Source organism: Microcebus murinus, chromosome 2 (genome assembly GCF_040939455.1).
Source record: "Microcebus murinus isolate Inina chromosome 2, M.murinus_Inina_mat1.0, whole genome shotgun sequence".
Classification (NCBI taxonomy): domain Eukaryota; kingdom Metazoa; phylum Chordata; class Mammalia; order Primates; family Cheirogaleidae; genus Microcebus; species Microcebus murinus.
This window is the reverse complement of record NC_134105.1, coordinates 23402303-23429264: the sequence shown is the minus strand read 5'-3', so window position 1 is coordinate 23429264 and position 26962 is coordinate 23402303. Positions and strand designations below refer to the sequence as shown.

Sequence of the window (26962 nt, the reverse complement as noted above, 5' to 3'; positions counted from 1 at the left end):
ACTCCTCCCTGGTCTCCCAGCCTCAGCCTCTCCCTGCCCGGCCCGCCCATGGCAGTAGCTGTAGGCGTCTGACCTTGTCACAGCCCTGCTTGGCAGCCCCCACTGACTGCCTCTTTTCCAGGACAGAGTCCAAACCCTGTTCCCAGCTTTCAAGGCCCTTCACATTCTGGCCCTCGGTTTCTAAAGCCTCCTCCTTTGCCACTGTGCTCCCCAGCGGGGCATATTACCAACCTCCCCCAACACACGCCGCCCCCCAGCAAGTCTCTGGGCCTGTGCTAGCTGCCCCCACTGCCAACCCAGATGACCCACCGACTCATCTCCTACTCCTCTGATGGGAGTTTCTGCATCCACCAGCCTCCCAGCCTCTGACCACCCATTTGTCCCTGCGCCCATCTGGCACTGGGCTGGCTCAGAGAGAGCTTCAGGGAGCAACTGCCGGGTGAAACTGAACAAGCGGCCAGTTCTCACTGGCCACCAAGCTCTTGTCTTCAGCCCAAGCCCTCTATTTGAACGACAGCATCCTTCCTTTGTAGGGTGCCTTCCCACTAGGGGGGCGCCTGGCCCTGCCTCCCACATCACGCTAGTGGGAGGCTCACCCTGATTCCAGACGGTCACTCTTCCTTGGGCAGTGCAGGGAAGCTGAGCTGAAGCCGGGGCCCCTGGACTGCCCCAGTCCCACCCCAGGGGCTCCAAAGACCCCCTCTGCTCTCTTGCCTGGCACGTCTGCCACACGCGAGCGCCTCCTGCAGCCTGACTCCCCGGCCACTCCTGCTCCCTGAGCACACGCTGCTCCCTGGCGCGCGCTTGAACCTCACTTCCGCCACCTCTTAGCTGGGTGACGCTGGGCAAGAGACTTTGCCTCCCTCAGCCCCAGTTCCTCCTCTCTAATATGGGGATAACAATAAAGATAGTAAGAATTGTAAGGATTAAGTAACTTCATATAAAAGGTGTTCATAAAATACTTCTGCAGGGTTAGTTTTTAATACATTAATTTCTATTGAAGACAAATAATTTATGACAAAGAGGGAATTTATTCAATGTTTAAATAAAATTAAGGATTCATTAATTAACACTTTTCTTTTTTTTTTTTTTTCTTTTTTTGAGACAGAGTCTCACTCTGTTGCCCGGGCTAGAGAGTGCTGTGGCATCAGCCCAGCTCACAGCAACCTCAAACTCCTGGGCTAAAGAGATCCTCCTGCCTCAGCCTCCTGAGTAGCCGGGACTACAGACATGCGCCGCCATGCCCGGCTCATTTTTTCTATGTATTTTTAGTTGTCCAGCTAATTTCTTTCTATTTTTTTAGTAGAGATGGGGTCTCGCTCTTGCTCAGGTTGGTCTCAAACTCCTGAGCTCAAAAGATCCGCCCTCCTCGGCCTCCCAGAGCGCTGGGATGACAGGCGTGAGCCACCACGCCCTGCCAAACACTTTCCTTTCTCAGGCATTAAGCTGCGTGTTATACTGAATGGGTTCAGCCATGTTGTGCTTTGTTTTTATTATTTTTTATTTTCTTTTTCTCCCCTCACAGCCCTCCCACCCCATATTGTGCTTTGTAACCAAAATGATGGCAGAGATAGTAAAAGTTAAACATTCCTTGAGATTTTCCCCATTTTCAAATTCCTGATCTCTTATGAAGAAATATAAATTCGCACCGTATGAGGACTTTTGGACACCTCGTACTAAAGCGCTCTATGTGGGACCAGGCACATGGGAGCTCTCCGCCAAGGAACAGTTGTTGTTATTATTATTACTACAAATCGTCAGGCTTGAGAAAATAAAACGGTACCTTCCCCAGCTGCACTTATTATTACACGTGTACATAACATCACACAGCCAGGGAAAGAAAAACAAAACCAAAAAACACTTTGCACCCCAAATAAACAAACAAATCCAGAGTCACTCCGTCTAGCACTAGTTCCGAAAATAAATAAAACTTGGAGCCCTTTCCTATAATTTACTAATGCCCTCCCCAAACAATGTCAGCCCTGACTTTTGCACCATGATGTCTACGGGTACATGAGGACCCTTATGTCCACACTAATTGCACGGCAATTGCTGTTTTTCTACCATGATCAGATTAACTACAACAGAAAATGTTCTGTTTATTCTCTCCATAAAGCCTTGTGGTATTTATTTGTGAAAAGGCTCATCCTTCTGAGGTTTGGACATGCAACACTTTGCAAGTCACCTACTTTTCTTTACTTGTCGGGCCTTCCTTTCCGCACTGCAGGCCGGGTGCAACAGAGTCACCAACGCCACTCGGCCACGTCGACAGTGCCACCAGGCTCATCTTTCTCAACTCCCAGGGCGGATCTTGCTTACCCCGCTTTCTAATTCTACCTCTGTTGCTTCACCAGGCTGGCTCTGTTTTGGACATGACCTTTATTCCCTTCATTGGTGGCTGTCACATTGGGAAGACAGATTTGATTCTATGATCTGATGTCTGGGTCTCTGCCAAGGGACAAGTAAGTGGGAAGGGGTCTCAGTGGAATAGCAGAGGACAAGGAATCTGGTTACTTCTTTAGCTTTGGGGGTTTTTTTTTTAGTTGTTTGTCTAAAGAATTCTGAGACTTTTGGGAATCTGGGCCTCCCTGCCATGGCGTTAGGACACATCAGTTTAATTATATGTGCCAGTGCCTAGTGACTTATAAATCGTCTTCCAATTGTTGACAGAATCCTCTTATGTTGTTTGTTTGGTTTCCTATCCTTATGAACTCAAATCACTGAAAAGAAAAAGAGAGAGAGAGAGAGAGAAAGAGAGAGAGAGAGAATATTGTATCCTCAGGAATGAAGAGGAATCCCTACGTCAAGGAATATTCTGGCAAAATACTCTCCTTCAAGGGCCTGTTAGTGTTTTGTTGCTTTTTTGGGTCATGTTCTTAAATGATATTTTTAAACGAAGCCTACTTGTGAAGAAAACAAAATTCTTAATCATGACTATCACTTCTTACTGTGTTTATTAGCTGGCCCATTCTGCCAACTGTGTGCTACTGCCTTTCTCAAATCTAGGCCCCTGATTCAGAAGGACAAGATTGTCAAGGTGTCTTTTACATGCGAATGCTCTTGGGGTTTCCAGATAGCCACGGGGCAACACCAAAGATTTGATCCCTCACTTTATAAAAACAGGGATACTCGCAATGTTTGGGGTTGTTTTGTATTCTCCCTATTTTTAATTAGCCAAACACTAGAGTGACAGCTGCTCTTTGGAGGTTGCGGTATAAAAAGCTGGCAAATCAGAAGAAGAGGAACTCAACCTCTCTGGGTTAATTGTGTATGTACATAAATATATAATATGTAATATGAATATTTATGTTTCTGTGAGCTTTTTAATATGGACAAAAAACTATTTTAATGTACAGAGACTGGCATAGTAAACAACAAAGACATTTCTTTTAAAACAATTTTGTCTCTAGATTTAAAATACCCTTATCAGTTAGTGAAAATCCTAACCCATCTTTATGAGATAAATTAAAAGACCCTGAAGATGGGCCAGAGCCTTTGCTGCCTATAGTGGTTTTTTTTTGAAACAGAGTCTCACTCTCTTGCCTGGGTTAGAGTCCCATGGCACCAGACTAGCTCACAGCAACCTCAAACTCCTGGGCTCAAGCAATCCTCCTGCCTCAGCCTCCCGAGTAGCTGGGACTACAGGCATGTGCCACCATGCCCGGCTAATTTTTTCTATATATTTTAGTTAGTCAATTAATTTTATTTCTATTTATAGTAGAGACAGGGTCTCACTCTTGCTCAGGCTGGTTTCAAACTCCTGACCTTGAGCGATCCTCCCGCCTTGGCCTCCCAAAGTGCTAGGATTACAGGAGTGAGCCACCACGCCCAGCCCCTATAGTGTTTTTAATCTGCAAAATTGATCACACATCATACCTGATTTAGTCTTATCAACTGGTTTGATTCCCCCTACCCCTCACACTTGCCTAAAGTCTTCTGCTTGGAGCTGCAGGTCAGAAATTGAATCTTCTGAAAGAAACATCAAGAGAATGACAGCTCCAGTCCAAGACTGTAACACATACACTTGGCTCTTTATACTAGGGAACAGACAAATGGGTACAGGCTCCCTAGCTGACACCCCCACAGGACCAGAAACTGCCAGAGGCCAAGGCAGGGTCTGAGAGTCCTTAGTCCAGAAGCAGATAACTTTGCAAAGTGGACTAACCCAGGGTCAGAGGAACAGGAATTATTACCTAGTATTGGATGAAACTTGTTTCATTGTGGTTAATGTTCTATTTTCTAATGGCATATGAGAAAATTCTTTCTTTGATTTATCTCTAATTCCTGATTTAGGAGGCTGTATTTCAAAAACCAGAATAAAATATTCCTTAAATGGTGCCTTGTTCCAACTAAATCTTCAGAATTCTGGAGTGGGGGGAGACTATAAAAATTTAAATATAGGTAGATATAAACTAATTAGATATCAAAGAAACTTAAAAATAATAATTCTATTGAAAACAATATACCGGGCCAGGCGCAGTGGCTCATGCCTATAATCCTAACACTCTGGGAGGCTGAGGCAGGCGGATCGCTCAAGGTCAGGAGTTCAAAATCAGCCTGAGCAAGAGCGAAACCCCGTCTTTACTAAAAATAGAAAGAAATTAATCGGCCAACTAAAAATATACAGAAAAAATTAGCCGGGCATGGTGGCACATGCTTGTAGTCCCAGCTACTCGGGAGGCTGAGGCAGGAGGATTGCTTGAGCCCAGGAGTTTGAGGGTGCTATGAGTTAGGCTGACGCCACGGCACTCTAGCCCGGGCAACAGAGCGAGACTCTGTCTCAAAAAAGAAAAAAACAGGCCGGGCGCGGTGGCTCACGCCTGTAATCCTAGCTCTCTGGGAGGCCGAGGTGGGCGGATTGCTTGAGGTCAGGAGTTCCAAACCAGCCTGAGCAAGAGCGAGACCCCGTCTCTACTATAAATAGAAAGAAATTAATTGGCCAACTAATATATATATACAAAAAATTAGCTGGGCATGGTGGCGAATGCCTGTAGTCCCAGCTACTTGGGAGGCTGAGGCAGGAGGATTGCTTGAGCCAGGAGTTTGAGGTTGCTGTGAGCTAGGCTGACACCACGGCACTCACTCTAGCCTGGGCAATAAAGTGAGACTCTGTCTCAAAAAAAAAAAAAAAAAAAAGAAAGAAAAAAACAATATACGTAATTGGCCTTATTTACAAAACTACTTGGAATAATTACTAAAAAATATTCCAAATGCCTTTATGGAGACCCTTTTCTTTTCATGATCATTAGTTCTATAAACAGGTTCAGTAAGAATCCGTCTGGCTTCCTAATAGGATATAATTGGGTAAATCAAATTTGTAACCATGACCCTGCCAGAAATGGCACATTTAAAGACAAATCTCATTTAATTTACTAATTTACTATGACAAGCCTGATAGAGAGAAACAAGGACTATGCTTCAAAACGTGGGAATGTGGCCTCCCCAGGCCTCCTGCTTCATGGCTTGTGGAATTCCAGCCTTTACGGTTATTAAAAAAAAAAAAAAACAAAAATATTAATTCCTGCTAGTCCAGTAATACTGGCAACCTGAAGGATCTTCTAAAAAGAGGTGCCCCCAATGTTACAGGTTGTATAGGCACAATCTGGCAGAGATGAATTAGATGGTTCTAGGTTCCTGATCTCTGAAAATATGTTAAGAATTTCACACACACACACACACACACACACACACACACACACACACACACAGACTCGCACATGATTAAAATCCTGACCAGGAGCTTTACAAAGTCTCCTGACAGAGTTAACGCTCAAGCCTTTGTATCACATGCCCTAATTTTAAGAACCATGGAACCAGCAGGACTTTCTTTATTAATCAACACCTTTTTACACACACCATCTACATAAACTTGGCCAAATTAAAAAATACCAAAGCAATAACCAAATCAGAAAATGCTGAAACAAACTGGTGGGGTGAGACCCATGCCTTAGGAGGCATGAGGATGAGAAAACAGACACCCCACCCCGATAACACGCCGCCATTGGCTTCTTACTGTCAACCTGCACATCAGGCCCCAAAGCCAGAGAGACAGATGAGGTGAAACATTTTGCACCATGGGACAAAGGATATAAGGACAATGGAGATAAATTAATAAGGGACAAAAACCTAAATACATAACTAGATTTTAAAAAATAGGGACTTCTGTATAGCATTAGTCCTCAAAATAGAGCTCTTTAAGCCACAAACACCACAACTGACATAATTTTAGCCCTAACTTTTACAATGCTGATATTGGCAAACACGTGACAATGCTCCCAGAAGTGACAGTCATCATGTGGGAAAACTGTTTCCTCCCCTCTGAGCAGATGAACTCCAATCTTGGTCATCTTTGGCTGGTTTTTGAAAATACCTATTGGCATTTCATTTGGTGAGCCAGTCTTCCTGATCTCTGTACTCCCCCGAATAAACTTTTCCTTCCTTACAGCATTTCTATCTTTGAACCGCCCTTCCACACATGCAACAAGACTGCACACCTCATGAGGGCAGGGACTTCTGTCTGTCTGGCTAGTTGCTGGATCCTCAGCGCCTGACACAGTGTCTGGCATAGAGTAATGTAAATATTTGCTAAATGCATGAATCATGTGTTCTATAGAAGCTAGTCCTATTTATTCCACAAATATTTAACAAATGCCTAATGCTTATCGTGTGCCACACACTGGGGATGCGGAAAGGGAGGACACCAAGCCCTTGCCCTGGAGAACTCCCCAGTAGATTGGGCAAAGAAACGGACACGTATGTGACAGTCTAGCTGCTGTGATGGGCACACACACCACGGCGCATGGGAACAGAGGCTAGACCCCTTACCCAGCTCGAGGGATCAGGGAGGGCTTCCTGGAGGAAGCTGGGCTGAGAAATGGATAGGAGACAGCCTGAGAAACAGGGAAAAGGAGGGGATAGTGTCTCCAGTAAAGGACACAGCATGTGCACAGACCCGGAGAAGAGAAGCAGCAGGAAGGTAGTGCAGTAGTGAGAGCAGAGGCGAGTGAGGCCCACAAGGACCATTGCATACAAGGCCTCAGATGCCAAGCAAAGGAATTTGGTCTTGACCCCAAGGGCAAATGGCACCTAGAGAAGGCCCCTGTCCTTCTTTGCACCAGCTCCATGCACCAGGCCACAGGTGCTGAGCTGTGGTACACCAGGCCACAGGCTGCAGTAGGCGGCACCAGGCAGGCCACTCACCTGGTGTGCTGCTGGAGGTGGGAGAGCTGTCGGAAGGACTTATCACAGTAGGAGCAGTGGTAGGGCTTGACGCCCAGGTGGATGCGCAGGTGCTGGGCCAGGTAGGAGGCGTTGGCAAAGGACTTGGAGCAGTGCGGGCACTTGTGGGGCTTGGCCTCTGTGTGCGACTTGGAGTGGATCTGCATCTCCGACTTGGTGAAAAAGGTCAGTGGGCAGACCTTACACCTGCGGGGCAAGAGGCAGGTTCACACCTGGGGAGATTCCCCAGCCCCTGCCTGTACATCTCAAGGAGACCTTCTATAGCAGAGAGAACTTGCACCTGTGACAGATCTTTCCTGGGAGGAACCCAGGAGTCACAGACCCACCTGAAAGATGGGGGGCAGGCTCCCAGCCTGGGCACCCTCCAATCTGGAAGAGGAAGCTCTTACATCTGGGGGAGCATTTGCAGCTCAAAGGGAAACCCCATGATCCCGGGTTTGAGGGTTTGCCCAGGGCCGCGTCCCAGGGATGGAGGGGATAAGGCTCTAACACTCTAGATAGTTCTCAACCTCACTGCACATTACGATTGTCTGCAAAGCTTCCAAGAACCACCAATGCCTGCCCCTCCATACCCTACACCCTCAACAAATCAAGTTGGAATTTCTGGAGGTGCAGTCCCAGCATTAGCATTTTTGAAAGCTCTTCATATGATTTTAAGGTGGCCAGGGTTTAGAACATTGCTTAAAGGGAAGAGGACAGACCCTCACAACCCCAGGCTGTGGGGGTGACTACCAGCCACAGACCACCAAGAGGGGCTAAGGTTCCAGTAACCCCTCTCCAGGCCCCGCCCCCTACCAGGGCTAGGACGTGGGCGGGGCTCCACAGGAGACCCCGCCTCCTGCACCTTAGCCCCACCCTTCAGCCAGGTGCTGGGCTCCTAGGACAGCCCTGGCCCAAGCTGCAGTCCCAAGCCCACCCGGACCCCCGTCTCATTGAGACCCCCACCTGTATGTCTTGCCCTCCTTGGCAGTCTCGCCCGAGGCCAGGATGGGGTAGGGGACTACTAGGACAGGCGGACCCCCTGGGTTCTCCGCCTTGATCTTTTTGCGGCCGCGTTCGGACTTGGGGGGGCCAAGCAGGCCGTGGCCCTGGATTGTCTTGATGGAGTCCAGGAGTGGGGGGCTGGTGATCCCTGAGATGAGGGTGGGGGACGAGGCGATGAGGCGGCTCTGGCTGGTGGTGGTGGGTGTGGACGGGGTGCTGGTGCCCGTGCCCGTGCCCGCGCTCGACTCCGACGTGCTTACGGCCGGGGTCCGGGAAGAGAGCCCCAGACCTGCGAAGACACGTTGTGGGGGCGCGGTGAGGGGAGCCTCAGAGACCCGCCCGGCCCCACCCGCCCAGCTGTGTGACTTGGGCAGGCCGCCGGCCTCTGAGCCTCCCCTTCCCATTCCTCAGTTATTACCCAGGGGTAGCTAAATGCGAGCTCATGTTATGTGTAAGATGCCTTCCGTACCTTAACGCTAAATTGAGTTAGGTAACAGAGGCCCTTTGGAAATAATTCGAGACACAGAAAAAGAGTGTGCGCAAGGGTGTTCACTACTATCTTATTCATAATGGCAAAAATTTAGAGGCAAATTGAAATATGCAACATTAGGAAGGGTTCACTAAACAGTGATCAACCTCCTCTACTGAACAGCCCATTAAAAGGGAGGTTGTGTTTGTTTAAACAAATTGCACATGTACCCACAGAAAAATAAGTAGGAGAGGATGTGCCAAAATGTGATGTGGATGGTAGAATTAGGAGTCATTTTTTAAAAATTTGGCTTAACTGTACTTCCTGAGTCTTTGACAATGAACTTTTTAAAAACTCCTGTAATAAATGATATTCTTTTAAAAATGAAGGAACCAGAAATATTAGCAATATCAAGTAGGGCAGGGCGCAGTGGCTCATGCCTGTAATCCTAGCACTCTGGGAGACCGAGACAGACGGATTGCTCAAGGTCAGGAGTTCAAGACCAGCCTGAGCAAGAGCGAGACCCCATCTCTACTAAAAATAGAAATAAATTAATTGGCCAACTAAAAATATATAGAAAAAATTAGCCAGGCATGGTGGTGCATTCCTGTAGTCCCAGGTACTCGGGAGGCTGAGGCAGAAGGATCGCTTGAGTCCAGGAATTTGAGGTTGCTGTGAGCTAGGCTGATGCCACGACACTCTAGCCTGGCAACAAAGTGAGACTCTGTCTCATAAAAAAAAAATATATATATATATTTGATATATATATATATATCAAGTTAAGTAGATAAAAAGATAAAAATGGTATCTATCATGTGGTTCAAACTTTTCTTTTTTAAAAAAGGAACTAAAAATCTGTGCACTGAAAAAGCTAATATGGAGTCAGCCCAGTATGTTTTGTATCATACACTGGTGGTGGGAGTACACATTTGTGCAGCCTTAATGGAGGGTAGTTTGGCAACAGCCATTACAATTTTAAATGTACATAAACTTTTGACTGAGCAATTCTGCGTCTAAAAGTCTACCATTAAGAAATGTGCCCACATGAGCACAAATATCTGTGTACATGGGCCTTCCATATAAAACTGTGATCAGACAAAACTGGACACAACCTGTTTGTCCTCAGTAGGGGCTTTGCAAACAGATGAGGTCTGTCCTCAATATGGAGGACTGCACAGCCACTAAAATAAGATTGAGGTGATGCAGTGACAAGAGAGAATGCCAAAATGTGCTGTCAGGTGAAAAAAGCAAACCACTGACATTATGAGCCCATCTATTTTAAACAATGCAAACTACATACATGTACATATGTGTATAAGGACAATATACATGTGTGTGAGTGCACAGGGAGAGATCTGAGAAGAGACACATCAAACTGCTAACCGTGGTTCTTTCTAGGGAGGGAGAAGAAATTTTTGGTAAAAGGAGATTTTCATATTTTTTCTATCTGCTTCTATGTTATTTGAATCTTTTACCTGGCAAATTCATCCATTTTTTACATCTGTGATTAAAGGATAAAATACAATAAATTATAGAGAAAACATAAAAATTCTAACAGTAGTACGACTAAGGCTAATTTTTCCTCCTTCCAACTTGTCGGCAATTTCTATATTTTCTATAATGACTATGTATTAGCTTTATAATAAAACATGAATAAATATGTTTATGATAGAATGGTTAGTAGGAAAAGCAAGGTAAAGTCATGGGTTCAGTCCTAGCACACGCTCAGCAAAACACACATGCATATTAAAAAAACAAACAAAAAATATGGAAAAGGAAGGAAATGGACCAAAAGGCTCTCTAAGCTGCTGGGCTGGGAGCTGGGGATTATGAGTGATTTTTTTTTCGTTCGTTTCTCTTTTCTCCAAATTTCCCTTAATATGCTTATATTACTTTTTTAATATTACTTTTATAATGAAAAAATAAATTTAATAAAATCATAATAACTGGGGATGTGTACAGTGTGTCTCTGAGACGAGGAGGGAGAGAGCGAGAGGCGCCTGGCTGGCGACGGGCTGAGCTGGGCGGGAGGGGGACAAAAGCCCTGCGGCAGTGGCCTCTGAAGGAAGCCTGTCCACCAGCCTCCAAGGAGGGCACCAGTTGGCTGCAGCCCCCTGACACTACCCCAGGATGTCCCTCTGGCACCCCAGCCTCCCCGACCTATCCAAGACTCAGCTCACATCTGTCCCCAGTCCTGCTCTTCCTCTGTGATCCCATGGCAGGGCAGTGCCCTGGGAGACTCTCTCATCTCCCCCCTCTCCAGCACCAAGCCCTGTCCACTCTTCCCCTCAGTGTGCCTCAGATCTGTGCACTTCTCTCCAACCCCACTGCCACTGTCTTGCCTAGGCCACCAGGCTCTCCTGACGTTCTCCCTGCTTCCATGTTTGTCCCCTGACATCCCAGTCTCTACCTTGCAGCCAGACTCAGCTTTCTCCTGCCAAATCTGAGCATGTCCCTCCCCTACTTAGAAACCTCCCACGGCTCCCCACTGCCCAGGGGTAGAGTTCAAGCTGCTAAGCATGGCCCACCGGGCCATACAGGAGAACTGGGTGTAGAAAAAGGGCTAAGAAATGGGCTCTGGAACCACACTGCCTGCCCCTGCCTCTCACTGGCTATAATCCATGGTTGCACGTGGCTTTACCTTTCTCTGCCTCAGTTTCCTCACCTGTTGAATGGACAGATTAGGGTGAAACTGCTGTTTGTGTAAGTCAAAATGGTCCACTGTTCAACCTAATACTAACAGCACCCATCTCACCAGGCTGCTGCGGGTGATGCGATGACTATCGGTAAACACATACAGGTGCTCACCTCGGGTTCGCTGCCATCACCATCATCATCGACTGGCCCTCCCCACCCCAGACTGTCCTCCTCTTGCTTCCTACACACCCCTCTTCCTGCCCCACTTCCCTAGTTTGCCGCCAGCCTTTCCTGACGTTTCGACTCCTCCAAGGAAGTCTTCTCTCACCCCCAAATCTGGCCAGGGTTGTTCGCCGGATCCCCCAAGTTCTCCATGCTAACTTGGCTTTCCAGGGTGAGCCCCCAGCGGACGGTGACCCGCCCCCGTCCAGTCCACTGCGGGGAGGAGGGTCCTTCCAGTGCGCGTCAGACCAGCTGCCCTGGGCGGTGCCGCCAGCTCTCACCTGGCCCCGCCCCGCCCCACAGCCCCGCCCCCCAGGCCCCGCCCCCGCCGCGCACCTGTGACGGTGCTGGTGGCCGGCCGCGCGTGCAGCGCCACGTCGGGCTGCGGCACTGCCTGCGGGTGCAGCCCGGGCACCTGCTGCAGCTTGGGCAGCGACATGACGGCCTGGCTGCTCTCGGCGGGCGCCGGCGGCACTAGCAGCGGCTGCTGCGACGAGGCCGACGTGGGCGGCAGGTGAGGCGGCCGGATCTTCTCGGCCATCAGCTGCTCCTTGATCTTGTTAATCAGGACCAGGTTGTCCAGCTGCGGGCCGGAGAGGAGAGGGACTGAGGCGGCCTGGGCTGTGTCCCCGCCTTCCCCGGCCACCAGCCCACTCGCGAGCCCCCTCGGGCCTCGCCCCGCAGGCCACAGCCAAAGCCCAGGCACAGCGAAGCAGCTCCGCTGCGGGAGGGCAGCTGCAGGGTCTTACCTACGACGTCAGTCTTACCTGGCTGGGCATGGTGGGAGGAGGGGGCCAGAAGTAGGGGTTGTTAAATCGAGGCTCGGCCATCCTGCGGAGAGAGAGCGACTGTCACGGGGAAGGGAGCCCTCCCCTCCGGCCTGGGGCCAGCTCAGGTCAGCTGCACCCACTCTAGTCGGGGCCCCCATCCCCGTGGGACCCCCAGCCTCACAGCAGAGCAGCCTCCCACCAGGCCTGGGAAGCCACATCTCCAGGCTGAAGAGTCTGGAATTCAGTGTGCCCCTCAGTGGGCCCCAGCGGACAAAGGTCACATCCAGCTTGAGTGCTCCCAGCCCACCCCCACCCCACCCCCTGATGCCAGCAGACCAATCTCCATCCCCAGGAGGGCCCTAGCCTGCACAGCCAACCTCACGGACCCAGGTATTCCACACAGAAGCCCCCAGCCCAGCCCAGAGACAAACCGGGGAGTCCTGGAGCAACTCTGCAAATAGCCACAGAGTAGAAGCAACTGCCCATCCCTGCCCCCTGCCCTTCTGTCCCCTGAAGTACAGACATCCTCATCAAAATACAGAGGGCAACTCAGGGTCACCAGATATAGCCTATCTGAAGGGCAGTTTGGCAGGATGATTTACAGAGACCCAAATGATTATTGCCCTTTGACTCAAAAAATTGTACTTCTGGAAATTTACCTTCAAGAAACATGCAACATTTGGCCATACAAGACCATGTGCAACATTTGGTCGTACAAGGATGTGCATCCGAGTGCTGTGCCTAATTAGGGAGAGGCCTGAAACTAGGGCAGGTTAGGGGTCCTTAGTAAAAGTGTATGACAAAGTGTGTGACAATCTGTCTGGTGGCCCTCACCTCTGGCAAGTTCCATGGCAGGCCTATGCAGTTAGAAGGCCTTTTCAGCCAGGGCAGTATGAAGGATGGGCCTTCAGGGATATCTCAGTCTTCCAGAGGGTTTGAGTCTTCCTGCGACCCTAGAGTAAGTCAAGAAGTGACTTACAGGGACCATGCTGCACAGAGGTGTTCCATTAAGTCTTGCTCCCTATCAAGTTTCTCTTAACTCGCTGACAAACATTACTTACCTAACTGCTATTGTTGCTTAAATGATATTGTTTATTTTGACTGGAAAGGACAAAATAAGTGTCTTCAACCTCTTTTCCTGGTCCTAATAGTTTGAGAAGCCCCTACTAGAAATGTAGCCATAGGGTTTCAGAAGAAAAACTTGAATAAGGACACAATCTAATCTCAACATTTTAAGAAATAACTTTTTTATGAATTATCTTTTGTGATCTTTACTTGGAAAGTAGGCACAAGAGGAAATGTTATCCTATTTTATAGGTGAAGAAACTGAGGCTGGAGGGGAAAAGAGACTATCTACGACCACAGGGCCAAGGTGCCAGAGTCAAGACTAGAAATGAGATTTGCTCAAGCTGGTTCCCCTGGAGAATTTGCTTTGCAAACCGTAGACCTTGATAGAGCAAACACCCACATTCAAATGGCTCAATATCTATATGCAAAAGTCCTCGCCCCTCATTCCTGGTCTGAGGGCTGGGGTTTGGATCTGAGCCTGGCCAGGCTGGGGGTCAGAGAACCTCCTCTGGAGCGGCTGGGGCAGCTCCTGCTGTCTGTCAGCCCTCCTGCTCCCACCACCCACAGGCACCAAGATGCCCTTCCCTCTGCCCATCCCAACCCTGCCCAGCCCTTGCAGCCCGACACAAGAGTACTTCCTGCCTGGAGTTCTCCTGCCTGCTCCAGATCCCCGGGACTTCTCCTTTCCCAGAAAAACTTCAAAACAATAACAGGGAGGAGGATGCAAGTTACCAAGTGCCTACCTGGTGCCAGGCACACTGACACCGAAAGGCAGGTAGGGAACTCTCATCATCCCCAATTTACAAGTGAGGAAACTGAAGTTCAGAGAGGTGGAGTGACTTGCTTGAGGTCACACAGAAGTAAGCAGAGAGCTGAGATTCCCATGCTAATCTGCCTGACTCCAAAGTCTGGCTCATCAATCTCTTGGCCATTTGGGGCTATGACAAAGCATCCTGACTGCATGCATGCCTGCACCCCCACAGTGAGCACCCACTCACTCGGCAGTCTCAGGACCTGTCCCAACCCTGCTGTTGGCCACAGAGGGAAACGAGGAGGGGACTGAGCTGTAAAGCCAGGGTGAGGACAGGCAGCTGGGGAGCTCCTCCAGGGGGGCCTGTTTCATTCATCTGGGTATCCCCAGCACCCAGGCAGGCCCACAGGTTATCAATAATGAGAGTTGCATGACAGAATGAGTAAATGAATCCCTTCTTCAGTAATTACATAAACACAATCCCACACAATTATCTAATGCTGTTCACAATTTGCAAAGCTTTTCTGCGCCCACTGGCATTCTCATTAGGAGGATGGCAAACAGGGAAGAATTTTCACCCCCATTTCTCAGAGGAAGAAACTAGGCACCAGGAGGGAGGCACCTTGCTCCAGGCCACATGGATGGGAAACAGGAAGCAGCACTGTGCTGCAATGCTGGGTGTCGACTCTCTAAGCCTCAGTTTTCCTCATCTGTAAAATGGGGTAAAACAAGCTGCCCTGCCTTGTTGCTGCCTTGGCCCGGGACTCTGCCTGCTGTATCCGGCTGCTCCTCAGACAGTGCTGGAGGAGCCATTTCTTCCTCCTCCTTTTCAGTTCAGTATTAAGTTCAGAGCCAATACGCTGGTCAGGGAGCTATGGGGAAGAGGGGCCTTGCCCAGAGTCCCATATCTGGGTCAAGGCATCCTCTCTGCCACTTAGGCCTCTTAGGTCCTTAGGGACCACCCCTCACCTTAGTTGGGGAACCAGGCCCACAGAGGAGCAGGGGTCTGCCCTGGTCACTCAATCTGATCTGCACAGCCTCTGCCTGATTTCTCTGCATCCTTGTCTGGCCGGTCATAAGGAATTCAGTCAGTGACCCTAGCCCTGGCGTCCACCTACTGTGTGCCAGCTGCAGGAAAGGCGGGGCAGGGCCAAGCATCTGCTGAGCTCCTACTGGGTGTCAGACACATCGCTAGGTGCTCGCCACCAGTATCTCATGTGAGCCCCTGTGCAGGCCTGGGCCCTGCACGAGAGGGCAGGGCAGGGGCGGGGGAGGTGGCCAGGGCCAGGCTAAGCCGCACAGAGCCTGGTCTGGGGGAGGGGTTTGAAGCAGGAGCGACACGCGGTCGGATGTGTGTCTGAGACGGCTGGGCAAGGCAGAAGGGCTTTTTCAGCACAGGAAGCAGCTTGAGCAGAGGCATGAGGTGTGCAGCACAGGCAGGCTAGGGACAGTAGGTAGCCACCGCAGGCACCAATGACAGCTGCAGAGTGATGAGGTGGCCAGAGACACGGGCCAGCCAGCAGGGCACTGAATGCCATGCTAAGAGGTTGGGTGGCAATGTCGGTGGCGAGAAGGCAACGGGGAGTATGCCAGGCCAGGGAAGCTATGAAGCAGGGGACCACTGAGGTCAGGGAGAAGCCTGTGTGCTGGTGACGGTTGGGGCTGGGCATGATTGTGCATGCCAGGGTGGGCAGCGAGTGACACGCCAGTGTTCGGGCAGGACAGGCAGTCTGGGCGGGGCCACAAGCACCAGGCAGAAGCCAAGACTCCGTACCGTGAGCCCCGAGACACAGCCCTGATCCCTGCAGTGGGGCCCATTTTTCTTATTCTAAAAGGTGAAAAGAGTTGAATGGCTGGACGAATGACACACCTCCTAGAGCGGCTACTGAGAACAGCCTGCTGATGGCCGCTGGCCCATCTGTCCATCCGTCCACCATTTGCACCGGACACATCCTCTGGGCCAAACTGGGGGCCAGTGCTGGGGAACCTGAGGCAACTGGGAAGATCCCTGCCCTCTGGGGGCCCCGAGCTAAGTGAAGGAAGCAGACAAGTGACCCACAAGCTTCTGCAAAAACCTGTGAGACCCACCACACACCACCAATGACCGCCATGTGGGCAGAGCCAATGGGCCGCCCTCCAGGCCTATCCTCCGTGGCCTCCTTGCCACCCGGGCCCTTGGAGAACACCTGTGTGCCATGACCCATGGGTTCCTCACCTTCTCAGCTGCCTTCACAGCTGCCGAGCTCCTACCCCCATCTGCTGGGCCCCTCAGGGTGGGGCGGGAGCCCCCTTCTCCCACCGGCCTCAGTCCCTGGTGGCCCATCCCCTCTAGGACTCTAAAGGCCAGCCAAGCCCCAAGTCGCCCCCCCAGCTCTCCCTGGAGCTCCAGGCCCAGCTCCAGTGGCCTCCCCGGCACCTCCCTTGGCTGTCTCACAGGCTGCAGACTCAGCAGGCCTAAGCTGGACTTGGTCCTCCCCGACTCTGAGAGGGACACCCCCCCTGCCCAGATACTCTGCCAAGACACACTGTGACCCACAACACTTCAGGACTCCACTCTGACATCTCTCTCAAACCCGCCCTCCTCTCCAAGGCTCCCAGCCACCGTCGCCTTGCCTGGACCACGGAACAGCCTGCCAGGTTCAGATCTCGGCTCCGACTCACCAGCTGTGTGATCCTGGGCTAGTCGCTTGCTCCTGCCCCCATGTTAGAGACTAGCAGCCCAGAGCCAGGGACTGACCCAGCCTGCAGAGACCCGGGAGGACTTCCCAGGGGAGGTGATGCCTTCCTGGGTCTTCAAGGATGAGTGGGAGTTAGCCAGGCAAAGGAGTGGGGAGCACTCCCGGCAGAAGCAGCGGCTCGAGCAAAGGCCCGCAGGTGAGAAGCAGAGGCGTGTGCAGGGAGCACTGGGCGGGCAGTGTTGGCTGGGACACGGGAATGAGGCTGGAGCCACCGGCCAGGGCCAGACAGAGAAGGTTGCTCCCTGACCCCCAGGCCTGGCGGCTGGACTTAAAGCAGCGGGCAGAGGGATGGAACCTGTGGCTGAGAGCGGCCCTTCCGGGTGCCGCGTGTGGAAGGGACTGGACGGCCAGGAGAGGAGGCAGCAGAGGCTGCGGGCGAGTGGAGGGGAGAGGACAGTGGCCACAGAGGCTCACTGCTTAGAGCTGGGGGCCGAGGACGCATGCAGGCTGCCCCCACGTGGAGCCGGGGAGGCCCTCAGGATACCAACGCTGACAAACACGGCCACGGGAACATGCAGACAGACAGCACCAAACCCAGACGCACGTGACAGACACAGACCTGCAGCCCCAAACACGGACTGACAGGGATCCAGCAACTGCCGTGAGCAGGGACCCACGGCCACCAGACCACAGGAGGCTGCTACAGCCGGGGAGGGACACGCCTCCCGCAGGGCAGGCCCAGACGGCAGCAGTGGGGCGCTCAGGGAAGTTGGGATGACACAATGTCCCAGGCCCCCGAAGCACAAACCCCTCATTGACAGATCGCAACCTGGAAGCACAGGCTCCTTACCTAGAGTGTCCTTTCCCACTTGGTGAACTTCTACTCATCCTTCAAGACCCAGCTCAAGTGTTCCCTCTTCTACGGAGCTTTCCCTGAACCCCCAGTCAGTCACTTCCTCTGTGTTCCCAACAGCACCTTGTATATGGGAATAACAATAACAATAATAATGATAATAAAATGGCAGCTACCATTGATTTCAACACCCACGTGTTGAATATGTCATGATTCATGTCACTGAATCTCCCCAATCGCTCTGTGAGATGTGCATTTAACAAAAAAAATAATTGCAGCTCAGAGAAGTTGACCAACTTGCCCCAAGTCACACAGCTAGTAAGTGATGGAGTTAGTATGGCACACAGGTCTGGGCCCGCGCTACAGGGCTGATCGCACTCTGGCGTGGTTATCTGTTTCCCTGGGTGTCTTCCCCACCAGACTTCATGCTCTTCACAGGCAGGGTTGGCGCTCATTCACCTCTGCGGGCATGTAGCCCAAGGGGGTTACTTACTATGGGCCAAGAAGTGCGTCAGGATATTTTATAGCCATTATTTTACTGTTAAAGTAGACCCATTGCACAGATAAGGAAACTAAGGTCCAGAGAGACTAAGCAACTTGCCTGAGATCACAGAGCTGAGTCTGGATTTGAAACCAGGTCTGTCCCTCACCCTTTCCCAGGAGGGTGGTCTCTGAGGCCAGCCCAGCCATCTCCACAAAGGGCACGGGGGCAGGGGCGCTGAGGGAGGGGGACACCAGGTCCCAAGCCCTGCCACCTGGGGACGTTCAGACCTAGACAGACGGACACAAAGCGGACGGGCAGCCCAGGACGGAATGGAATGAGCCTTGCCCACTGGAGGACAGGGGGTGCAGTGAAGCAACTTCTGTCCCAGCCCCCCTTCCCCAGCCCATCCCACACACGTTTAAAAACAAGATTTGCCCAGACCCCAAGGCCACATGGGAACTAGCTCCTCACAGAGCAAGCCGGAGAGAGCAGGACCCAAAACCGTCCGGACACTATGATTACAAGGAGGCAAAAATAAAAACCTGCGTCAGAAAAAGCAAGCTGCAGGGAACCACGCCCAGAGGGAGGCTGGGAGCATGGGGTGGGGGGAGGCAGCTGGGGCTGATCTTGTTTTCTTGTCTTTGTTTCTCTGGTTTCCAAATTCTCAGCAATGCTGTGCAGTCGCTTTTATAATGAAAACAATAAAATCATTCTTAAAAAAGGAAAGAAAGAAAGTGAGTGGCAGCCCAAGGATGGGGGCGGGAAACAGATGGGGGGGTCTGGAGGCAGAGAGGGGCAGGGGAGAGGTCAGGGTGAGTTGCCGGTGGGCACTTGATTGACCTTGGCACGCCAGGCCCTGCACAGCCCCAGGCTCGAGGCACACAGACGAGGGAGGGAATGGGGTGTCCGCAAGGGCTACCTGGAAGAGGTGACATTCCATCCACACTTTGCAGCTGGTTAGGACCCCACAGGGTGGGGAGAGAAGAGGGTCTCCACCACCTCCCCTGCCCTGGGCTAGGCCCCCTTCAGCCCTGGCTTCAACTGTTGCAAGAGCCTCCTCACAGGTTTCCCCACTTCCACCTTCTTCCCCTGCTCCTCTCTCCTACCACAGCCACTGTGATAGCTCTAAAATGTAAGTCTGATCACGACCCTGCCCTACTCAGAACCTCCCATGGCTCCCTACTTCCCTCCAAACAATGTCTGCGTGGCTTTGGCCTTGCATGCCCAGCTCCTGCTGGGTCCCCTGGCCTCGCCAGCTGCTCCACCTTGCCCTGCCCAGCCAGACCAACAGGCTCCCCTCCTTGTCTCCTCACCTTGCACAGGCTGCATCCTCTCCCTGGTGCCTTCTGCCCTCCCCATGCCACTGGTTAATTCCAACTCATCCCTCAGGCCCCAGCTTACAGGCCTTTTCTTCCTGGAAGCCCTCGGGGACTGCTCCACCTCCACTCCTGGGCTGTGCTGGGTACCTTCCTCTTTGCTCCCTGGCACCCTGTGATTTCAATCATCACTACACCTCTTACCCCGTTTTATGTCTGTTTTCTCATCCATCTCTGCTGCTAGATATGCACTCGGTCAGGGGGGGATCAAGGCTGAGTCATTTACCTTTTATGCCCCGCACAGTGCCTAGTAAATTTTGAATGAATGAATGAAGGCTTAGGTGGAGAGAACTGAAAGTGCTGTGGCCTGGACAGAAGAAAACCCCCTCCCCCTGCTCTGAGTCTTCTCCACCCACTCTGGCAGTGTGTTGTCCCCTGTGTCACACTGTTCCCTATTTCCTGTATCTAAGTCCTACCTTCCTAATTGATCTGAAAAGGGGTTGTGTGTGCTCTGTAAAGACTGGTGGACCCAAAAGGGATGTTAACAGCTAATAAACACAGCAGTTTATTTTCCCTAGCAGTGAAAATGCAATGAGCTTCACCTGTCAAAATAGCAAAAAGAAATACGAAAATGATAACACTCAATACTAGTGAGGATATGGTGAAATTAGCACTCCCGTGTATTTCTGGTGGGAGTATAAATTGGAACAATCATTTCTGAAAACAATCTGGCAGTAATGTGTCAAGAGCTCTAAAAATGTTCAAACTTCCTGGCCTAGCGAGCCCATTCTTGTTCATCCATCCCTAGAAAATAACCCCAAAATAGAAAAAGTTATATGCACAAGGCTGTTTGCTTCAGTGGTTTTTTACAATAGCAAAAACCTGGATCTGCCAAAATTTTAAATAACAGGGAGATGGTTCTGTAGTGAAGTTACTCAGAAACGTAGTCCACGGTCATTAATAATAGCCAATGTTGCTGGCATTGTAACAACTCATTTAACACTCATGTCACCCTATTAAGAACTGAGGCACAGATATCTCCGGAAACTTGCCTGAATTCAAGCAGTAAGTGGAGGATTTGAATCCAGACAACTGGGCTCTGGAGTCCGTACCTCCCACCCTGACACCGGATCCCTTAAGAAGGATTCAAACCACTCTGCAGCCATTTAAAAAATACTTGTAATACAACAGTCAGGGGGAAAAGGAAGAGATTTAAAAAATGATCTGTATAGACAAAGTAATGGCATCTACATAGAAACCAGGTATTGAGAGAAAAGAGGGGATGAAAATGCTAACAGGGGTGGTGTTTCAGGCTTGGGGTGGGGACAGAGATGGAGATGGTGTTTTTTTTTATTTTGGGGACAGGGTCTCACTTTGTCACCCAGGCTAGAGTATGGTGGTGTCATCATAGCTAACTGCAACCTCAAATTCCTGGGTTCAAGCAATCCTCCTGCCTCGGCCTCCCAGAATGCTGGGATTACAGGTGTGAGCTGCCATGCCCAGCCAGAAGTGGGTTTTTATTTATTTCATCTCCCTATTTTCTGGTTTTTCTGCATGTCACAGCTGATGGGGAGGTAGGCCTGGAGAAGTACTGTTATTTGATTTTTTTAAGGAATATTTTTAATAAAACCAAAGGTTCAGCAAGCTTTGGCAAAGAAAGAAACCCCAGAGCCCAGCCCACCCGCCTCACATAGGATTCTGGCCTCAGGCCCTGCAAGTTTGGTGGTGTTTCAGGCTTGGGGTGAGGACAGAGACGGAGGTGAGGTATTTTTGTTTTGGGGACAGGGTCTTACTTTGTCACCCAGGCTAGAGTGCACCTGTAACACAAGAGACAGGAGCTCAGGGAGAGGCAGGGGGCTATTCAAAGGCTCACCCTGACCCCAGCCAGGATAGCAGGGTCAGGAGGGGACTCCCCATCACATCCAGGGGCTCTGGCAGGGAGCACCAGGCCAAAGGAGAGCCTGCCCAGGGCACTCAGGCTCCTGCTTAAAATCCTTCTTAGAGTCCCATCACTTTGGGGACAGTTCAAAGTCCACAGCCTGACACCCAGGCTTTTGCCAAGAACATCTTGCCAGCCACACTCACTCTCTACCCTTCCCTCTGCACCTGTCTCTCCAGGGCCCCCAGACAAGGTGCACTGATACACCAAGCTTCTGCACAGGCTGTGTCCCTTCATCTGGGGCCCACCTAGCTGGAACCCTGCCCTCAAAACTTAGCTGTCACTGTTGTGAGTGACATGTCTGGTTATTAATACTGATCTATCCAGTCCCCCAAGTGAGCTCCCCAAGAGCAGGGCTGGGCCTGGTTCTTGGTGACAGCCCCATTCCCCCACTCAGCCCCCCCCCAGCTCACCTGGCTCTTCCCTAAGGTCCCAGCTGAAAGGTCACTTTCTGACCTTTCCCCCATAGGAAATGGGCTACCCTGTTATACACTCCCATGGCCCCCTGCGTTCTCCCAACCCCACCTTTATATCATGCCTCTAAATACTCCTGCAGGCCTACCTCCCCATCTGCCGTGACCCACAGGGGCAGGGGCACCGCTGCAGCCCCAGAGCCAAGCTGGCTGCACAGTAGGTGCTCATGTGCCTAGTACACACTGGGTGCTCAATAAATGTTCATTGAGAAAATCGATGAGAGGAGGGGTCTTTATATGCAGGCCTTGAAGACCCAGAAGTCTGCCAGGAGAGAGTTCCCAGCAGAGAGGCAGTGTGCGCAAAGGCGTGCAAAAACGCTAGCTTCCTAGGACAGCAAAGGCTCACACACGGTCCCTGCCCCTGAGAGGGGCACAGCTCCTGCTGTGTTCTGGCCAGGGCAGGGAGGGAGGGCAGTGGCAGTGTTCCTAGAAGAGGGGGCTCATCCCACTGAAGGAGGAACAAAGACTCCACGGAGGTGGGACTTACTGATAGATGGAAGGGGAAATTTCTAGAGGGAGATGCAAGGGGAGGGCAAGTAGCAAGCACTGCATGTGCAAAGGCCCAGGGGCAGGCAAGTGCACGGCCACATGTTGGTCAGGGGTGGGTATGGTACGGGAATTCACAGGGGAAAGAGGGAAAGGTGGCCAGGGCCACTCACAAGGGGCTAGAGTTCCAAGCTAAGGTGCCTGGGTGAAAGGCCATTGGGGGCCATGGGAAGTCCCTGAGCAAGGGAGGGTCACGGTCACAATTTTCAATGGACAGGTCATTATGGGGCCAGAATGATGACCTGGAGGGGACAGGTAGATGGTCTAGGAGAAGCTGAGGTTTCCCATCTTTACAGCTCCTGAGTCCCCCAAATGCACAGTTTGCCTCCCTTGGCCCCCCACTCTGCAGCCTGGAGCCCTGAGCCCCAGTGCTGTGCCGCCCCACCCCCAAGACCCTGGCCAAGCACGGCCAGCCTTAGAAACTTGCCCCTGGGAACTTCCTGTGAGGACAGAGCTCCAAAGGTCCTGGATCCAATTAGGCTGGGTTTCCGCAGCCCTGCGGGGCTGGGCAGGGCTGATCAGAGTGGGAGGGGTACTTTCTGCACCGGGGTCAGTGAGAGCTGGCAGGCTGCCTCTCCCCCTCCCTGCCCTCTACTCCCCATCCCTTTGCCCTCTGGACCTCCCCCCAGCCCCACCCCAGCCACCGGTCTCCCCAGGGCCCTCATCCAGGCTGGGAGAATGTTCTGCAGGCTTTGAGCACATGCCCCTCCCTACTTCCATCTCCCCAGGGGACGCCCAGCTCCCATCCCCATAGGAACTCCTGAAATGATAACAATAACAATAATAATAATACTTCCTCCGCACAAGGCATGTAAGGCTTCACAAGCATTTCTCTGACCCAGGCTTCCACTGACCCCTAAGATAGATGCTGTGAACATCTCTTTGAAACACATATGCAGAAAGATGCTTAGAACATACACGGACAGCCCAATGACTTACCAGGAAGCACACATCCAGGGTAACTAAGAAGCCTTCACCTCTAGTCCCTCATCAGTTACAGTCCCCTCCTGTCCCCCGAAGCTTCTGTGATGATCTCTTCCTTGTTTGGGGTCAGGAATGAGGCTCAGAGGGGTATTAGCCTGTCCCAGGTCATGCAGCATAGGAGGGCAGTGGGGACAGAACTTTCTGGCAAGTCCATTTCTGCTCTGGGCCTCCACGCCCTCCTCTATAAGATGGAGGAGTTCAAGTAAATCACAGCCTGGGTTCCTGGACCCTCAGAGGGACAAGGTAGCAGCTCAGGGGTTAAAAGTACTGCTTCTGGGCCCAAAGAGCCCCAGCTTGGGCCCTTAGTATTGTTACCTAAATCCCCAAGCCTCAGTTTTCTCATCTGTAAACTGGGAATGATAATGGTATTTCCACGGGGTTGTTGTGAGGATTAAATGAGTTAATATATACAAAGTCTTTAGAATAGTGCCTGGCACACAGTAAGGACTCTGTAAGCATTAGCAGTTGTCATCGTTGTTAGGGTCTCTAAGGCCTGAGAGCCTTTCCCAGCATTCCACAGACTGGCATGGAAAACTGACCAACCAGTGATGCTACCTGGGAGGTAGGGGGGAGTAGCTCTGGGCAGTTTTCAGGACCCACAGGGGCCGCCCAGCTGACTGGCAGAGGTCCAGATCTGGGATTAACTCAAAACAAGAAAGCCAACTGCTAACCCCAGCTCTGGCCTGGCCCCCAGGAGCTTTCTAGACAGGTCTCAGGGGTCCTGGGGCAGGGAACTCCTGGCAGGAGGCCATACGCCTGCTCTCCTGCTGCCTCACCCCCCACCCCACCCCCCACCCCGGCCAAGCACGCAGCCTGTGGGGCCTGGGGTGGAGGCGGCAGACAGGGTGGGCCCTGCGCAGTGCAAGGCAGCGAAGGAAGGTTGGGCTGGTCAGAGAAAGGAGTGGGCAGCGTCTGGGGTGGGCATGTGGGTGGGGTCAACATACCAGGCCCTACCAGACTGGGCCCCACCTGCCCCTTCCTCCCTACGCCCTCCCCCAGGTGGCAGGGCTACCACCTTCTCTGCAGTCCTGGATGTCCCACCTCAAGGTCTTGGCCCAGGGCAGGCTGTTCCCTCTGCCTGGAATGCCCTTCACCTAGAAAATGTCACAGTCCAGGTATCCATTCCTCCCAGCACCCCAACACCACCACTGTCACCCTGCTCGTAGTGAATGTAGAAGCAGGAGGCTACAGGGAAGCCCTTATGGAAAAGTAGTTCCTTCCCAGCACTGACCAGAATCTGTAATCACACAATTATTTGTGTGGCCTTTTGTATGACGTCTGTTTCCCTGTCTGCGTACATCTGTTTTCTGCGCACCTTAGCACAGGGCTTAGCTTAGCACAGGGCTGGTATACAGTAAGTGCTCAAGAATACCCCTGGAGGAAGGTGGGGGTGGAAATGAGCTGCCTGCCCCACCACTTCGAGCAGAGCCAGGCAGGGTGTAAGGCACATGCCCGAGTGCAGGAGTGTGCATGAGGGTGCATGTTCGAGGCCCAGAATGTAAGGTCACGTTCTCACAGGTGTAAATGAGCACGTGTGTGCAAGACACACTATGTGGAAAAACACAGGCGTGCCCAAGTAGGCCTGGGTGCACAGAGCTGTGTGTGCAGACGAGCAGGGCGTGTATCAAGAGTGTGAGAGGCGTGCAGATGAATGGGCATGCGGCTGCATGTTGCTTCCTGGGAGGGCACACATGGGTGCATGGCCAGGTGTGTGATCCTGCAGGTGGCAGGAGTGTATGCACGTGCTCCTGTATGGCGTGTGCGCACCGTGTGTGGCTGCACACTCCAGCAGACGTGCCTCCTCAACTCCTGGCAGCCCAATTCAGGGCATCTGCAGGGGTATTTCTGAAACAGCAAGGGAGAACCTCAAATTGGCAAAGGTGGGGTGGGTGGGAGGGTCAGCATGCAGTGGAATAGCCGATAATGTGAATATGTATGAATGTGGGTATTTGAGTGTGGAGGGGTGTGCCCCCCAGCCAGGTGTTGCCCCCACAGAATCCCAGAACCTGGATGGCTGGCTAGACTGTCCCCTCGAGGACCCTGAAGCCTTTGCCCAAAGCTCAGAAAAGGACCCAGATGGTGGGAGCCCACCAAGGACACACTTATGCCCACACACATGAAGCAGGGACACGGCAGGACCATGCAGGCCCCAGAGCCAAATCCCTCAGCCTTCCCCATGACCTTATCCACGGAAGATCCTACTCAGTCACCTCCCCAAATCCAGCCAGCTCCAGCCACGAGTTCCGGAAAGCCATCCCCACCACCATGGCCGCAACCCACTTTCACCGCGGACAGCTTCCTCAGCCCCACCCGAGTGCCACGCACAGCCCTGGACATCTAGGAATGTTGTCCCCATTGTGGAGTGTGGAGGAAACTGGTGCCAGAGAGGGAGCGGCTGCCCCAGCAGGGGCTTTCCCCTGCCTTTGAACCCAAGGCTGACACTGTGGCAGCCTGCTGGCACCTGGGGAGCAGAAAGCCCACCAGGTAAAGCCTCCGCAGATGCACGTGGCTTTGGACGAGGCCCGCCCCTCTGCCTTCCCACTTCAGTTTCCCCAACGGGTAAAATGAGGTTTGACTCGATGGTGTGGAAGTCTACTTCTCTCCTAACAGGGCATGACTTTGGCTCTCACATAATTCTCCAAGATTTGTGTACTTAAGTGTCATCTGGTGCAGACTTTATTGGAGGGATACTGTTGTGTCCTTTCCCTGAGTACACCAAGCCTGTCCACATACCCTGGGTAAGTGTCAAGCACTGGGCTACAGAGATGGGAGGGGCTCGGGAAACACTGAGGGTCCATGCGGTGTTGGTACACCCATTCACTCATCCACACAGTCGACACCGTGCACTGAGGCTGCCCGCCTGGTGTCTGTACACCCATTCACTCATTCACGCACACGTTTAACACATGGAGGCTGCCTGCCCGGTGTTTGTATACCCATTCATTCATTCACATGTTCAGTGCTGTGCACGGAGGCTGCCTGCCTGGTGTCTGCACACCCATTCATTCATTCACACATTCAATGCTGTGCACGGAGGCTGCCTGCCCTCAAGAAGTTCACAAACCAGTGGGAAGAGAGAGGCTACTGAAGCCCTGAAACCACAGGGTCAAGGCACTGGGAAACCCTAACACTAACATCACGTCGCAGGCATATGGGGAGGTACAGCACTTTACACTTTGTAAAGGAGGAAATCTCCCCAGCCATGAGAATTGTGTCACAATGGGGGATGGGGGGGGCCCTGGTGAGGAGGGTGCTCACTGGAGTGGGTTTCTAGCAGAGACCAGAGGCCCTTTTGTAGAGGGTGTGGGAAAGGGAATCTTGGTCTGTGCAGGGGTCAGGTGAGGTGAGGCTGGGCTTCCCCTCAACAGCTGAAAGATTCTAAGGAGGAGTCCTAGAGTGCTGGGTTCAAATCCCAGCAACAGCCCCAATGAGCACCACAACCTTGAGCAAGTCACCTAATCTCTCTATGGCTCGGTTTCCTCATCTGTAAAATGGGAATTAACTATGTGAATATTTATAAAGCCTTTGGCCTGGCACAAAGTGATTGCT

General features: G+C 51.9%; 1 protein-coding gene across 3 annotated transcripts in view; it reads right to left on the bottom strand.

The window, feature by feature from the left end:
* The window catches only part of ZNF362 (zinc finger protein 362), a 39167-nt gene that overhangs the window by 7789 nt on the left and 4416 nt on the right, over window positions 1–26962 (bottom strand). Inside the window, exons 2-6 of one of the 3 annotated variants that reach the window (XM_012765349.3) lie at window positions 17669–17794; window positions 12319–12382; window positions 11888–12134; window positions 8185–8512; window positions 7201–7425 (exon numbers count right to left, since the gene is read on the bottom strand). In XM_012765349.3, the coding sequence (XP_012620803.1) occupies window positions 7201–7425; window positions 8185–8512; window positions 11888–12134; window positions 12319–12382; window positions 17669–17706 (902 nt within the window). In that variant the 5' untranslated portion in view covers window positions 17707–17794. The other 2 variants (XM_012765347.3, XM_075996315.1) reach the window with 2 other exon arrangements.